The sequence below is a fragment of the Muntiacus reevesi genome, chromosome 9 (genome assembly GCF_963930625.1).
Source record: "Muntiacus reevesi chromosome 9, mMunRee1.1, whole genome shotgun sequence".
Lineage (NCBI taxonomy): Eukaryota > Metazoa > Chordata > Mammalia > Artiodactyla > Cervidae > Muntiacus > Muntiacus reevesi.
This window is the reverse complement of record NC_089257.1, coordinates 45,895,003-45,911,703: the sequence shown is the minus strand read 5'-3', so window position 1 is coordinate 45,911,703 and position 16,701 is coordinate 45,895,003. Positions and strand designations below refer to the sequence as shown.

Sequence of the window (16,701 nt, the reverse complement as noted above, 5' to 3'; positions counted from 1 at the left end):
GATGAAGAACAGGGAAGCTGGGCATGCTGCAGTCCATGGGGTTGCAAAGAGTCAGACACGACAGAGAGGCTGAACTGAACTGAACTGAATGTATTTACTGTTTTTTCTTTGTTTTCTTGTGCTTTTGGTGTCATATCTAAGAATCCATTTTCAAATCTAAGATCATGAAGATTTACGCTTGTGCTGTCTTTTAAGAACTCTGTAGATTGAACTCTTACAGTCAAATCATTGATCCATTTTGAGTTAATTTTAGTATATCGTGTGAAGTAAGAATCTCTGTCATCTGAGATTCTGATAGGGATTGTGTTGAATCTGTAAATGAACCTGAAGCACATTGCTATCTTAATGATGTTAAGTTTTTTTGATTCATGAACCGTGGATACTTTTACATTCATTTAGATCTTTAATTTCCTTCAACGTTTTACAACTTTCAGAGTATAAGGTTTGTACTTCTGTTACATTTACTCCTATATGTTTTATTCTTTTTCATGCAATTGCAAACAGAAATTCTAGATTTTATTTTTCAGGTTGTTCACTGCAAGTGTATAAAAATACAATTATGTGTATTCATCATGTATCCTGCAAGAAAATAAAAGTAAATAAAATCCAAATTCTAGTACCTAGAAGTAAAGTTTTATTGGAACATGCTCACTCATTTACATATCTTAGTTACTTCATACTATAACATCAAAACTGAATGGTTGTTTGAAGTTTATACATTAGTGGTACTTTCATCTGTGGCTTAGGTATTAAAACTCATGGGGATGCGCAAGAACAAAGTTGTAAATATTTGAAGCGATATATTAACTAAATTTTTGTGGTAATCATTTTGAACCGTGTACATGTATTAAATTATTATGCTGTACATCTTAAACTTATAAAATGTTATATGTCAATTGTATCTCAGCAAAACTGGAAAAAAACATTTCCAGGAGCTAGGGTAGGTGGACATAGGAGGGAAATGGTCACAGTTTAATTGGTTACTTCTTTTTGTAGCAGTTTTCAAGTTATAAGAGTATGTTCATGGCTCTGTTTGCTGCTAAGAGTGAATTACTCTTGCAAAAAATAAACATTACAAGTTTAAAAGAAAAGCACAGTGATGAGGTTATTGCTTGACAGCATATTGAGTGCCATGTGTACTTCTGTACTATAACATTCATTTTGTTACCAATGCATAGACATCAAGTTAGAATGAGAAAAAAAAGTTATATCCAATGTCACATTTTATTTTATTTTTTCATTTATTTTTATTAGTTGGAAGCTAATTATTTTATAATATTGTAGTAGTTTTTGTCATACATTGGCATGAATCAGCCATGGATTTACATGTATTCCCCATCCCGATCCCCCCTCCTACCTCCCTCTCTACCCGATCCCTCTGGGTCTTCCTAGTGCACCAGGCCTGAGAACTTGTCTCATGCATCCAACCTGGGCTGGTGATCTGTTTCACCCTAGATAATATACATGTTTCGATGCTGTTCTCTTGAAACATCCCACCCTCGCCTTCTCCCACAGAGTCCAAAAGTCTGTTCTGTATTTCTGTGTCTCTTTTTCTGTTTTACATATAGGGTTATCACTACCATCTTTCTAAATTCCATATATATGTGTTAGTATAGTGTAATGTTCTTTATCTTTCTGGCTTACCTCACTCTGTATAACGGGCTCCGTTTCATCCATCTCATTAGAACTGATTCAAATGAATTCTTTTTAGTGGCTGAGTAATATTCCATGGTGTATATGTACCACAGCTTCCTTATCCATTCGTCTGCTGATGGGTTGCTTCCATGTCCTGGCTATTATAAACAGTGCTGTGATGAACATTGGAGTGCACGTGTCTCTTTCAGATCTGGTTTCCTCGGTGTGTATGCCCAGAAGTGGGATTCCTGGGTCTTATGTCAGTTCTATTTCCAGTTTTGTAAGACATCTCCACACTGTTCTCCATAACGGCTGTACTAGTTTGCATTCCCACCAACAGTGTAAGAGGGTTCCCTTTTCTCCACACCCTCTCCAGCATTTATTGCTTGTAGACTTTTCGATAGCAGTCATCCTGACTGGCGTGTAATGGTACCTCATTGTGGTTTTGATTTGCATTTCTCTGATAATGAGTGATGTTGAGCATCTTTTTATATGTTTGTTAGCCATCTGTAAGTCTTCTTTGGAGCAATGTCTGTTGATCTTTGGCCCATTTTTTGATTGGGTCATTTATTTTTCTGGAATTGAGATTTGCCTGTATATTTTGGAGACTAATCCTTTGTCTGTTGCATCGTTTGCTATTATTTTCTCCCAATCTGAGGGCTGTCTTTTCACCTTTCTTATAGTTTCCTTTGTTGTGCAAAAACTTTTAAGTTTCATTAGGTCCCATTTGTTTACTTTTGCTTTTATTTCCAATATTCTTGGAGGTGGGTCATAGAGGATTCTGCTGTGATTTATGTCGGAGAGTGTTTTGCCTATGTTCTCCTCTAGGAGTTTTATAGTCTCTCGTCTTACATTGAGATCTTTAATCGATTTGGAGTTCATTTTTGTGTATGGTGTTAGAAAGTGTCCTAGTTTCATTCTTTTACAAGTGGTTGACCAGTTTTCCCAGCACCACTTGTTAAAGAGGTTGTCTTTTTCCCACTGTATATCCTTGCCTCCTTTGTCGAAGATAAGGTGTCCATAGGTTCGTGGGTTTATCTCTGGGCTTTCTATTCTGTTCCATTGATCTATGTTTCTGTCTTTGTGCCAGTACCATACTGTCTTGATGACTGTGGCTTTGTAGTAGAGTCTGAAGTCAGGCAGGTTGATTCCTCCAGTTCCATTCTTCTTTCTCAATATTACTTTGGCTATTCAAGGTTTTTTGTATTTCCATACAAATTGTGAAATTATTTGCTCTAGTTCTGTGAAAAATACCATTGGTAGCTTGATAGGGATTGCACTGAATCTATAGATTGCTTTGGGGTAGTATAGCCATTTTCACAATATTGATTCTTCCAATCCATGAACACGGTATGTTTCTCCATCTGTTTGTGTCCTCTTTGATTTCTTTCATCAGTGTTTTATAGTTTTCTATGTATAGGTCTCTTGTTTCTGTAGGTAGATATACTCCTAAGTATTTCATTCTTTTTGCTGCAATGGTGAATGGTATTGTTTCCTTAATTTCTCTTTCTGTTTTCTCATTGTTAGTGTATAGGAATGCAAGGGATTTCTGTGTGTTAATTTTATATCCTGCAACTTTACTATATTCATTGTTTAGCTCTAGTAATTTTGTGGTAGAGTCTTTAGGGTTTTCTATGTAGAGGATCATGTCATCTGCAAACAGCGAGAGTTTCACTTCTTCTTTTCCTCTCTGGATTCCTTTTACTTCTTTTTCTGCTCTGATTGCTGTGGCCAAAACTTCTAACACTATGTTGAATAGTAGTGGTGAGAGTGGGCACCCTTGTCTTGTTCCTGATTTTAGGGGAAATGCTTTCAATTTTTCACCATTGAGGGTAATGCTTGCTGTGGGTTTGTCATATACAGCTTTTATTATGTTGAGGTATGTTCCTTCTATTCCTGCTTTCTGGAGAGTTTTAATCATACATGGATGTTGAATTTTGTCATAGACTTTTTCTGCATCTATTGAGATAATCATATGGTTTTTATCTTTCAATTTGTTAATGTGGTGTATTGCATTGATTGAATTGTGGATATTAAAGAATCCTTGCATTCCTGGGATAAAGCCCACTTGGTCATTGTGTATGATTTTAATATGTTTTTGGATTCTGTTTACTAGAATTTTGATAAGGATTTTTGCATCTATGTTCATCAGTGATATTGGCCTGTAGTTTTCTATTTTTGTGGCATCTTTGTCTGGTTTTGGAATTAGGGTGATGGTGGCCTCATAGAATGTGTTTGGAAGTTTACCTTCTTCTGCAATTTTCTGGAAGAGTTTGAGTAAGATAGGTGTTAGCTCTTCTCTACATTTTTGGTAGAATTCAGCTGTGAAGCCATCTGGTCCTGGGATTTTGTTTACTGGAAGATTTCTGATTATAGTTTCGATTTCCTTGCTTGTGATGGTTCTGTTAAGATCTTCTATTTCTTCCTGGTTCAGTTTTGGAAAGTTATACTTTTCTAAGAATTTGTCCCTTTCTTCCAAGTTGTCCATTTTATTGGCATAGAGCTGCTGGTAGTAGTCTCTTATGATCCTTTGGATTTCAGTGTTGTCTGTTGTGATCTCTCCATTTTCATTTTTAATTTTGTTAATTTGGTTCTTCTCCCTTTGTTTCTTTTTTTTTTTTTATTACTAATGTCTCTGCTTTTTCCCTTTGTTTCTTAATGACTCTTGCTAACCGCTTGTCAATTTTGTTTCTTTTTTCAAAACACCAGCTTTTAGCTTTGTTGATTTTTTCTATGGTATCTTTAGTTTCTTTTGCATTTATTTCTGCCCTAATTTTTAAGAATTCTTTCCTTCTACTAACCCTGGGGTTCTTCATTTCTTCCTTCTCTAGTTGCTTTAGGTGTAGAGTTAGGTTATTTATTTGACTTTTTTCTTGTTTCCTGAGTTAAGCCTGTAATTCTATGAACCTTCCCCTTAGCACTGCTTTTACAGTGTTCCATAGGTTTTGGGTTGTTGTGTTTTCATTTTCATTCATTTCTTTGCATATTTTGATTTCTTTTTTGATTTCTTCTATGATTTGTTGGTTATTCAGAAGCATGTTATTTAGCCTCCATGTGTTTGAATTTTTAACAATCTTTTCCTGTAATTGAGATCTAACCTTACTGTACTGTGTTCAGAGAAGATGACTGGAATGATTTCAATTTTTTTGAAGTTACCAAGACTAGATTTATGGCCCAGGATGTGATCTATTCTGGAGAAGGTTCCATGTGCACTTGAGAAAAAGGTGAAGTTGATTGTTTTGGGGTGATATGTCCTATAGATATCAATTAGGTCTAGCTGGTCCATTGTGTCATTTAAAGTTTGTGTTTCCTTGTTAATTTTCTGTTTAGTTGATCTATCCATAGTTGTGAGTGGGGTATTAAAGTCTCCCACTATTATTGTGTTACTATTAATTTCCTCTTTCATACTCATTATCGTTCACCTTACTTATTGTGGTGCTCCTATGTTGGGTGCATATATATTTATAATTGCTCTATCTTCTTCTTGGATTGATCCTTTGATCATTATGTAGTGTCCTTCTTTGTCTCTTTTCATAGCTTTTATTTGAAAGTCTATTTTATCTGATATGAGTATTGCGACTCCTGCTTTCTTTTGGTCTCCGTTTGTGTGAAATATTTTTTCCAGCACTTCACTGTCAGTCTGTATGTGTCCCTTGTTTTGAGATGGGTCTGTTGTAGATAGCATATATAGGGGTCTTGTTTTTGTATCCATTCAGCCAGTCTTTGTCTTTTGGTTGGGGCATTCAACCCATTTACATTTAAGGTAATTATTGATAGGTATGGTCCTGTTGCCGTTTACTTTGTTGTTTTGGGTTCATGTTTATACAACCTTACTGTTTTTCCTGTGTAGAGAAGATCCTTTAGCATTTGTTGAAGAGCTGGTTTGGTGGTGCTGAATTCTCTCGTCTTTTGCTTGTCTGTAAAGCTTTTGAATTCTCCTTCACATCTGAATGAGATCCTTGCTGGGTACAGTAATCTAGATTGTAGGTTATTCTCTTTCATTACTTTAAGTATGTCCTGCCATTCCCTTCTGGTCTGGAGGGTTTCTATTGATAGATCAACTGTTATCTTTATGGGAATCCCTTTGTGTGTTATTTGTTGTTTCTCCCTTACTGCTTTTAATGTTTGTTCTTTGTGTTTGATCTTTGTTAATTTGATTAATATGTGTCTTGGGGTGTTTCACCTTGGATTATCCTGTTTGGGACTCTCTGGGTTTCTTGGATCTGTGTAACTATTTCCTTCCCCATTTTGGGGAAGTTTTCAGCTGTTATCTCCTCAAGTATTTTCTCATGGCCTTTCTTTTTGTCTTCTTCTGGGACTCCTATGGTTCGAATGTTGGGGCGTTTCACATTGTCCCAGAGGTCCCTGAGGTTGTCCTCATTTCTTTTGATTCTTTTTTCTTTTTTCCTCTCTGCTTCATTTATTTCCACCATTTTATCTTCTACCTCACTTATCCTATCTTCTGTCTCCGTTATTCTACTCTTGGTTCCCTCCAGAGTGTTTTTGATCTCATTTGTTGCATTATTCATTTTTAATTGACTCTCTTTTATTTCTTCTAGGTCCTTATTAAACATTTCTTGCAACTTTTCAATCTTTGTCTCCAGGCTATTTATCTGTAACTCCATTTTGTTTTCAAGATTTTGGATCCTTTTTATTATCATTATTCTAAATTCTTTTTCAGGTAGATTCCCTATCTCCTCCTCTTCTGTTTGACTTGGTGGGCATTTTTCATGTTCCTTTACCTGCTGGATATTTCTCTGCCTTTTCATCTTGTTTAGATTGCTGTGTCTGGAGTGGGCTTTCTGTATTCTGGAGGTCTGTGGTTCCTTTTTATTGTGGAGGTTTCACTCAGGGGCTGGGGTTGGACGATTGGTTTGTCAAGGTTTCCTGGTTAGAGAAGCTGGCTTCGGTGTTATGGTGCGTGGAACTGGATTTCTTCTCTCTGGAGTGCAATGGAGTGTTCAGTAATGAGTTTTGAGATGGGTCTATGTGTTAGGTGTGACCTTGGGCAGCCTGTATGTTGACGCTCAGGGCTATGTTCCTGTGTTGTTGGAGAATTTGCATGGTATGTCTTACTCTGGAACTTAATGGCTCTTGGGTGGTGGTTGGTTTCAGTGTAGGTATGGAGGCTTTTGGATGGTCTCTATTACTTAATGTTCCATGTAGTCAGGAGTTTTCTGGTGTTCTCAGGTTTTGGACTGAAGTCTCCTGCCTCTGGATTTCAGTCTTATTCTTCCAGTAGTCTCAGGACTTCTCCAACTATACAGCACTGATAATAAAACTTTTAGGTTAATGGTGAAAATATTCTCCCCCATGAGGGACACCCAGAGAGGTTCACAGAGTGACATGAAAAAGAGGAGAGGGAGGAGGGAGATAGAGATGAACAGGAGTAGAAAAAGGGGGACTCAAGAGGAGAGAGACAGATCTACACAGTTCTCTGTTCTCAAAGTGTTCTCCATAGCCCAGACAACAACAAAGATTCACAGAATTGGATTGGGGAGAAAAGGGGAAAGGAGGAAATAGAGGTGTTCTGAGGTAGAAAATGGAGAGTCAAAAGTGGGAGAGAGTAATCAACACACTCCTGATTAAAAATGGGAACTGATTATTGGATTCTTAAATGTCTAAAATTTATATCACATACTGAAAAACAAGGATTAAAAATCTAGAGTGAGGTTTGTCTCTTAAAAATACAATATTAAAAACAAAAATAAAAACACAAAAAATTTTAGAAATATATATGAAGTTGGATTTAAAAATAGTGCTTCTCTCTTTTTTTTTTTTTTTTTTGCAAGGTTATAGTGAAATGAAAATGAAAACTGAGGAGTAATAGAGGACTTTAAAAGAAAATAAGAGAAAAAAAGAAAAAGAAAAGAAAATTGTTTTCCTAACTAAATAATCATTAAAATATATGAAAATGAAAGTTAAGGAGTAATGTGGGAGTAATAGGGAATTTCAAAAGAAAATAAAAGAGAAAAAATAAAAAATAAAAGAAAAAAAAATTTTTTTAATTAAAAAAGTAAAGGTAAAAATATATCTAGGAATTTATCTGGAGCTGTTGCGGTCAGTGTGAGTTCGGTTCAGTTTCAGATAGCTCCTCGTTCCAGCTTACACTTCTCCATATCTGCAGGCCCATTCTGGTGTAGTCGGTGTTACCTACAGGGGTTTTAATCTGTTGCACCGGTTCCTTCTGAAGCAGTTCCCTTTGTTTATTTGGCTTCTGTTTGCAGGTCTCTTCAGTGTCTAATTTCCACCCTGACACAGGCGGGCGGAGGTGGTCTCTTGTTCAGGTTCGCTAGTTCAGTCCTGCTGTGGGGAGGGAGGGGCGCTGCAGACAGATATCGCTGTGTGTGGGGAGCACTCACATTGTTCCCGCCACACTGGGTTTGCTACCGCTCACGGGTGTGTGTGCTTTCCCCGTCTACACTGCTCAGGCTCCCAGCTGCTCTATATGGAGTGTGCCCTGCGTTGCATGCGGTTCCAGTTTTCGGGTACTCCACAGAAGTGCGGACTCGGTTGGGCCTGCGTTTTGTGCCTTCCCTGGCCGGAGCAGCTCAAGCAGCCAGGAGCTTGATGGGCACACTCTCCCTGGGTGCAGGTGCGCCTTTTCCCTTCCACGGTCCCAGCCTAAGTTTCTGCCCGCGCCAGTCAGGTGCATGCGCCTTGTGTTTAGCCGCGACCCTATCATCGGAAGTCGACCATCCATAATCTCAGGAGGTCTTTGGTTAGAAACTGGAGGCCTGTTTGCAATGTGGTAGAGGATGCCGTCTCTGGGGCCGAGTTTGCCCCTTTCCCCTCCCCCCTGCCTCCTACCTCTGGCGGGAATAAGTCCTTTGTTCTGCGAATGGCTGGCAGTGTGTTCCGGCCGGTTAATTTTCTCTCTCTCTCTTGCTATCCCACAGTTTAAGTTGCTATCTCATGAAAGCTCCCTCCGATTGCCCTCAGGGCATTCAGGCCTGGTCCTCACCCTAAGCAATGCCACCTGCTCTTCTCCATTCCGCCCCCACTTGCTGGTGGCGGATGCGGGCGTCTGGGGTACTTTTCTGCTGGGAGTTGCTTTTAGGCATGTAATCTGTCAGTTTTATTTATTTTTCTTCCCAGTTAGGTTGCCCTCTGAGATTCAAAAACTTCCCCCAGACCCGCCAGTGCAAGAGTTTTCTGGTGTTTGGAAACTTCCTCTATTAAGACTCCGTTCCTGGGGTGGGTCTCCGTCCCTAGCTCTTTTGTCTCACTTTTTATCTTTTATATTTTGTCCTACCTCCTTTCGAAGACAATGGGCTGCTTTTCTGGGCGCCTGATGTCCTCAGCTAGCGATCAGAAGTTGTTTTGTGAAGTTTGCTCAGTGTTCAATTGTTCTTTCGATGAATTTGAAGGGGAGAAAGTGGTCTCCCCGTCCTACTCCTCCGTCATCTTGGCTCCTCCCCCTCATTGTCACATTTTAAAGAGCAGAGACATGAAGAATATTCTGACATCAAATTAGATGGCAAATCATTGTGTTTATAATGTAATGATATTCAGGCTTTGCCAAACATAGACAATACATGTAGACATTGCTACACTAAGTACTCACTGGAATATTTCCAACTTACAGAAAGCAACAGTCAGAGTAATTTGAAACTTAATGGAATATCTTGTTATGGCAGGATGTCTTTATGAAAAAGAAAAAATTAAAGTGGGGATGCAAGCAAAGCTTCCAAGTGGTTCATTTTAAATAATGTTTGACTAGAACAACCAAAACAAATGTGTCTAGAAAAAATAAACTTGCTGAAAACAATTATCATTTTGATGAGAACTGATCCTTGAGGAATTGACGACCTTGGAAACAGTATCAATCCCAGTCAATTAAAAAGTAAGGCAAGTGATTATGAGTGGTTTCCTGTGGCTTTTGATGAATTCATTGATGTTAGTGGGACTGCTCACTTGTCATTTATTCAGAATTAATAATGAATTTTAACTGATTGAAGAATTAACATTCTTCCCCATTCTGCTTTTATTTTATTTTAAAAAATTATTTATATTTTAATTGAAGGATAATTGCTTTACAGAATTTTGTTGTTTTCTGTCAAACCCCCTGTCCAAACACAAACCAGCCATAGGTATACATATATCCATCCCTTTTGGACCTCCCCCCATCTCCCTCCCCATCCCACCCCTCTAGGTTGATACAGAGCCCCTGTTTGAGTTTCCTGAGCCAGACAGCAAATTCCAGTTGGCTATCTGTTTTACATATGGTAATGTACGTTTCCATATTACTCTTTGCATACATCTCACCCTCTCTTCCCCTCTCCCCAAGTCCATAAGTCTATTCTCTATGTCTGTTTCTCCATTGCTTCCCTGTAAATAAATTCTTCTACACCATTTTTCTAGATTCTGTATATATATGTTAGAATATGATATTTATCTTTTTCTTTCTGACTTACGTCATTCTGTATAATAGGCTCTAGGTTCATCCACTTCATTAGAACTGACTTGAATGCATTCCTTTTTATGGCTGAGTAATATTCCATTGTGCATATATACCACAACGTCTTTACCCATTCACCTGTCGATGGACATCTAGGTTGCTTTCATGTTCTAGCTATTGTAAATAGTGCTGCAATGAACAATGGGATACATGTGTCTTTTTGAATTTTGGTTTCTTCATGGTATATGCCTAGGAGTGGGATTACTGGGTCATATGGTGGTTTTATTCCTAGTTTTTTAAGGAATCTCCATACTGCCTTCCATAGTGGCTGTATCAACTTACATTCCCATCAACAGTGCAAGAGTGTTCCTTTTTCTCCACATCCTCTCCTGCTTTTGTTTTTGTAGACTTTTTGATGATGGCCATTCTGACTGGTGTGAGGTGATAACTCATTGTAGTTTTGATTTGCATTTCTCTAATAATGAGCAATGTTGAGCATCTTTTCATGTGTTTCTTAGTCATCTGTATGTCTTCTTTGGAGAAATGTCTGTTCAGGTCTTATTCCCACTTTTTTTTTTTTCATTTATTTTTATTAGTTGGAGGCTAATTACTTTACAGTACTGTAGTGGTTTTTGCCATACATTGACATGAATCAGCCATGGATTTACATGTGTTCCCCATCCCGATCCCCACTTCCACCTCCCTCCCCATCCCATTCCTCTGGGTCTTCCCAGTGCACCAGCCCTGAGCACTTGTCTCATGCATCCAACCAGGGCTGGTGATCTCTTTCACCCTTGATAGTATACTTGTTTCAATGCTATTCTCTCAGAACATCCCACCCTCACCTTCTCCCACAGAGTCCCAAAATCTGTTTTGTACATCTGTGTCTCTTTTTCTGTTTTGCATATAGGGTTATTGTTACCATCTTTTTAAATTCCATATATATGCATTAGTATACTGTATTGGTGTTTATCTTTCTGGCTTACTTCACTCTGTATAACGGGCTCTAGTTTCATCCAGCTCATTAGAACTGATTCAAATGAATTCTTTTTAATGGCTGAGTAATATTCCATTGTGTATATGTACCACAGCTTCCTTATCCATTCGTCTGCTGATGGGCATCTAGGTTGCTTCCATGTCCTGGCAATTATAAACAGTGCTGTGATGAACACTGGGGTGCACATGTCTCTTTCAGATCTGGTTTCCTCGGTGTGTATGCCCAGGAGTGGGATTGCTGGGTCATATGGCAGACTTTTTGATTGGATTGTTTGTTTTTCTGGTATTGAACTGTATGAGCTGCTTGAATATTTTGGAAATTAATCATTTGTCAGTTGTTTCATTTGCTATTATTTTCTCCCATTCTGAGTGTTGTCTTTTCACCTTGTTTATGCACCTCCTTTGCTGTCCAAAAACTTTTAAATTTAATCAGATCCTACCTGTATACATTTGTTTTTATTTCTGTAACGCTAGGAGGTGGGTCCTAGAGGATCTTGCTTTGATTTATGTCATCGAGTGTTCTGCCTCTGCTTTCCTCTAAGAGTTTCATAGTTTCTGGTCTTACATTTAGGTCTTTAATTCATTTTGAGTTTATCTGTGTGTACGGTGTTAGGAAGTGTTCTAATTTCATTCTTTTACATGTAGCTGTCCAGTTATCCCAGCACCATTTATTGAAGAGGCTTTCTTTTCCCCACTGTATATTCTTGCATCCTTTGTCAAAAATAAGGTACCCATAAGTGCATGGGTTTATTTCTGGGCTTTCTATCTTGTTCCATTGGTCTATGTTTCTGTTTTTGTGCCAGTTCTGTACTGTCTTGATGACTGTAGCTCTGTAGTATAACCTGAAGTCAGGAAGGCTGATTCCTCCAGTTCCATTCTTCTTTCTCAAGACTGTTTTGGCTCTTCAGGGTCTTTTGTGTTTCTATATGAATTATGAAATTTTTTGTTCTAGTTCTGTGAAAAATACCATTGGTAATTTGATAGGGATCACACTGAATCTGTAGATTGCATTTGGTAGTACAGTCTTTTTCACAATATAGATTCATCCTACCCAGGAACATGGAATATCTCTCCACTTGTTTATGTCATCTTTGATTTCTTTCATTAGTGTCTTAAAATTTTCTCTGTATCGTTCTTTTTTCTCTTTAGGTAAGTTTATTCCTAGATATTTAATTCTTTTTGTTGCAGTGGTTCAAGGGATTGATGCCTTAATTTCTCTTTCTGATTTTTTCATTGTTAGTATATAGAAATGCAAATGATTTCTGTGTACTGATTTTGTATCCTGCAACTTTGCTACATTCACTGATTAGCCCTAGTAATTTTCTGATATTATTTTTAGGATTTTCTATGTACAGTATCATGTCATCTGCAAACAGCAAGAGGTTTACTTCTTCTTTTCTGATCTGGATTCCTTTTATTTCTTTTTCTTCTCTGATTCCTGTAGCTAGAACTTCCAGAACTATGTTGAATAATAGTGATAAAACTGGACACCCTTGTCTTGTTCCTGATCTTAGGGGGAATTCTTTCAGTTTTTCACCATTGAGAATAATGTTTGCTGTTGGCTTATCATATATGGCCTTTACTATATTGAGGTAGATTCCTTCTATGCTAATTTTTTGAAGAGTTTTAATCATAAATGGGTGCTGAATTTTGTCAAAGGCTTTTTCTGCTTCTATTGAGATGATCATATGGCTTTTATCTTTCAGTTTGTCAATATGGTGTATCACATTGATTGATTTGCATGTATTGAGGAATCCTTACATTCCTGGAATAAACCCAACTTGATCATGGTGTATGAGCTTTTTGATGTTCTGCTGAATTGATTGCTAAAATTTTGTTGAGGATTTTTGCATCTATGTTCATCAGTGATATTGGCCTGTAGTTTTCTTTTTTGTGTGTTGTCTTTGTCTGGTTTTAAAAATATAGAATGCTTAACGAATCTGCATGTCATCCTTGTGCAGTGGCCATGTTAATCTATGTGTCATTCTAATGTTATTATATGTGCTGCTGAAGTGAGCACCCATTCTTATTTTTTAGAGTTTTACTTTGAATCTGAGTTAATTACTTGCTTAATTAGCTGTTCAGTGGTGGCAGTGGTTTAGTCACTAAGTCATGTCTGACTCTTGTGACCCCATGGACTGTAGCCTGCAGGGCATGGTACTAAAAAAAGAGAGAATCGAGATTCAGGGCATCCGAATTTTGTTTAAACATATGTAATAAAATATCTTTGAACCTTGCTTTCCTTAGCTATAAAATAGGGACTCAGATAAGGTACTTGCTAAGAGTAAATACCTATATTTGTATCTACAATATGCTTAGTGCTGTCATAAATGCTTTATATGTAATATTTACACTTAAAAACACACCTATCATATAGACACTATTACTATATGCATCATTTTACAGATGAGGATAGAGGCATAAAGAATTTGATTGGTCATGGTCACCCACCTAGTAAATGACAGAATATGATATGAACTGAGGTAAGGCCCCTTTATGTAAAGTAATATTTCCTTATTTTAGCAATTTATGGTTTTTCTTTTATAATTTATATTGTTGATTAAATTATAAAGTTCTGAAGGCAGTAATTATGTTTTATGGTCTTTTGTATTTTCACATCAACAAACCCAAAGTTTTTAAATTGAAAAGCACTAGGCAAAACATAGGGGATTCTCTGGGGGCTCAGACAGTAAAATATATGCCTGGAATCCAGGAGACCTAGATTTGATCCCTGGGTTGTGAAGATCCCATGGACAAGGGAATGCCTATCCACTCCAGTATTCTTGCCTGGAGAATCCCATGGGCAGAGGACCCAGGCAAGCTACAGTCCATAGGGTTGCAAAGAGTTGGACAAGACTGAACAAATAACACTTTCACTTTTCAGGCAAAACATGGCAGTTGTTGGTAAGGCCTATTTGGAGTAGGTAGGATCCATTATAAGCCTTGATGAAAGAAGCATCCTGACTGAAATTACGTTTGTGAAAATTTGAAGCTACTTCATCAAGGCTTACAAACTTGGAAAAGAACTCAGAAAATTGAAAACTCCAATCATTCTATTGGGAAAAATAGCCTGAAAAGAGTTGATTAAGGATATTGGGGTTATAAAGGAATAGTCATTGGAAGGACTGATGCTGAAGCTGAAACTCCAATACTTTGGCCACCTACTGTGAAGAGCTGACTCATTGGAAAAGACCCTGATGCTGGCAAAGGTTGAAGGCTGGAGGAGAAGGGAATGACAGAGGATGAGATGGTTGGATGGCATCACCAACTTGATGGACATGAGTTTGAGTAAGCACCAGGAGTTGGTGATGGACAGGGAAGCCTGGCGTGCTGCAGTCCATGGGGTTGTGAAGAGTTGGACACGACTGAGTGACTGAACTGAACTGATAGGAATAGTTACAGGGATTAGTGATACACTTTTCTCTGTCCATGCTAAATACCAATGAATTTAGGAGCCCATACTGCCTTAGGTGCATGCAAAATGAAGTAAATGGATGAGAAGTATTTTGTACTTAAGGGATTATAGACTTCTTTTTGTATTAAATGGAGTTAGATTTGTCTTAAACACAATAAATGCCAAGAGAACTTCCTGTCTGCAAGTTCACATTTCAAACAGTTTCATACTGTTCCCAAAGTAAGTCACATTGGCAAAACTTTACAGAGTAAATATGCCATGTGTTTTACTCTGGAATGTATTGCCACAGCAATGTCAAATGAGAAAAAAAAATGCATAACAAGCAAGCAGAGGAATTTGATAGGTGTGATGCTAGGTCTAATCTATTTCTATACTGCTTTCTCTCTACTGTGCTTTTCAACAGCCCTTTCAATAGCTGGTTTTTGTCCTAGTGGAGATGTGAATAGATGCAGAGAGGAATCACAAATATGGAACTGATTGTTCCTCACTTAATAAATTTATTTATACCTCAAAATGTCTACAGAATGCAGTTCTGATGCCCACAGCCTTGTGGAAGGTCCGACCAAGGGCATTCTTCACCTCATTATTTCTCAAGCTGTAGATGATAGGGTTCAGCATGGGAGTTACAACTGTGTAGCACAGTGATAGCACTTTTTTGCTTTCAGGAGAATTATTGGACTTTGGACGGAAGTAGGTGAGGCTTAAAGATACATAGAAGAGGGAGACAACAAGGAGGTGGGATGAGCAGGTAGAGAAGGCTTTATGCTTCCCCTTAGTTGATGGAATCTTCAGGATGGCAGCAGCAATGTGAGTGTAGGAACATAGGATCAGCAAACAGGGTATCATGACAACCAGAATGGTTCCAATGATGGCATAGATCTCAAACAGTGCTGTGTCTGCACAGACCAGCCTCAGCACAGGCGGGCTGTCACAGAAGAAGTGGTTCACCTTGTTGATGCCACAGAATGGAAAGCTGAAGAGCCACGTGGTCTGCACAGTAGCCATGGGAATGCCTGGAAACCAGGAGACAGCTGCCAGTTTGGCACGTGTCCTTGAATTCATGATGATTGGGTAGTGCAAGGGACTGCAGATGGCTACATAGCGGTCATAGGCCATGGTGGCCAGGAGGAAGCATTCAGAAACCCCAAAGAAGAAGAAGAAATACATCTGAGTGGCACAGCCAAGAAAGGAGATGGTTGTGTCCTGGGCAACCAGGGTTCCCAGCATCTTGGGCACAATGACCAGGTTGAAGCCAATCTCCAAGAAGGACAAGTTCCTGAGGAAGAAGTACATGGGGCTGTGCAGCATGGGGTCAGCCAAGGTAACCAGAATGATGAGGCTGTTTCCCAGCAGAGTGACCAGGTAGATGAACAGAAATGTCAGGAAGAGTAATGACTGTATTTCAGTAGGTAAGGAAGAGAAACTCATGAGGATAAATTCACTTACTCTTGTCCAGTTTCCTTCAACCATTGATATAGGAATGAACCCCCAGGTGTGGTCATGGAGAGAGACTCTTGATTGGAAGAGTCAGATTCTAGATTGTTCTTGGGATTCCTTTTAGTGTCAGGGAAAGAAGCACAATCAGGATCTCAGCTGTAAGAGAAAAGACCTTGTGCTATCTGGGAATAAAGACATAAGAAAGAAAGATCAGAGCCTGGGTTCTGAAATGGGCAATGTCTCATCTTTCCCCAGTCTTACGCTTTATGCTTCATTTCCCACTTTTTTACTGTATTTGCTAAAACAATTTGGATCATATCCACACACACTCTTTTTCCGATGCACACTTAATATCCTCATAGTGTGGTTAAGTGAGAGGGGTCCTGAGGCAATTGGGTGGAGTCAGATGGAAAAACAATAGAAAATTTCTATTTATACCTATTATGTCTCCCCTTTCTTCAAAGATTCATGGTGTTTGATTCTCCACCTATTTCTAAATATAATGCTAACTTTAAGAAAACATTTATTTATTTGTTTATTCATTTATTTGGCTGTGCTGGGTCTTATTTGCAGCATGAGGGATGTAGTTCCCTGATCAGGAATCTAACTTGGTCACCTGCATTGGGAGGGCAGATTCTTAGCCACTGGACCACCAAGGAAGTTCCAGTAATTACTTCTTTGTACATATTTAAGGACTGTAATCCTAAAACAACTTGAGAGGGTATATAAATAGAAAAATTCAACTGTTTTATCATGTTTTGTTTTGAGGTGACTCAAAGTAGTAGAAAGAGTGGCAAGCAGATGCAAAGAAAGGATG

At 38.3% G+C, this 16,701-nt stretch overlaps 1 protein-coding gene and 1 non-coding gene across 2 annotated transcripts; both read right to left on the bottom strand.

Moving 5' to 3' along the window:
* Positions 1–12,948: 12,948 nt before the first annotated feature.
* LOC136176110 (U6 spliceosomal RNA) lies at positions 12,949–13,052 on the bottom strand. Its single transcript, XR_010664490.1, has one exon. It is a non-coding gene; the product is annotated as a U6 spliceosomal RNA (small nuclear RNA).
* A 1,896-nt stretch (positions 13,053–14,948) lies between these two features.
* LOC136175915 (olfactory receptor 10A2-like) lies at positions 14,949–15,917 on the bottom strand. The gene has a single exon (XM_065946102.1). It carries the CDS (start codon positions 15,915–15,917, stop codon positions 14,949–14,951), a length of 969 nt encoding a protein of 322 aa, XP_065802174.1.
* Positions 15,918–16,701: the final 784 nt, after the last annotated feature.

Coding starts and splice junctions, on each gene's coding strand:
- LOC136175915 (XM_065946102.1), bottom strand. CDS start 15,917: ATGGTTGAAGGAAACTGGACAAGAGTAAGTGAATTTATCCTCATGAGT.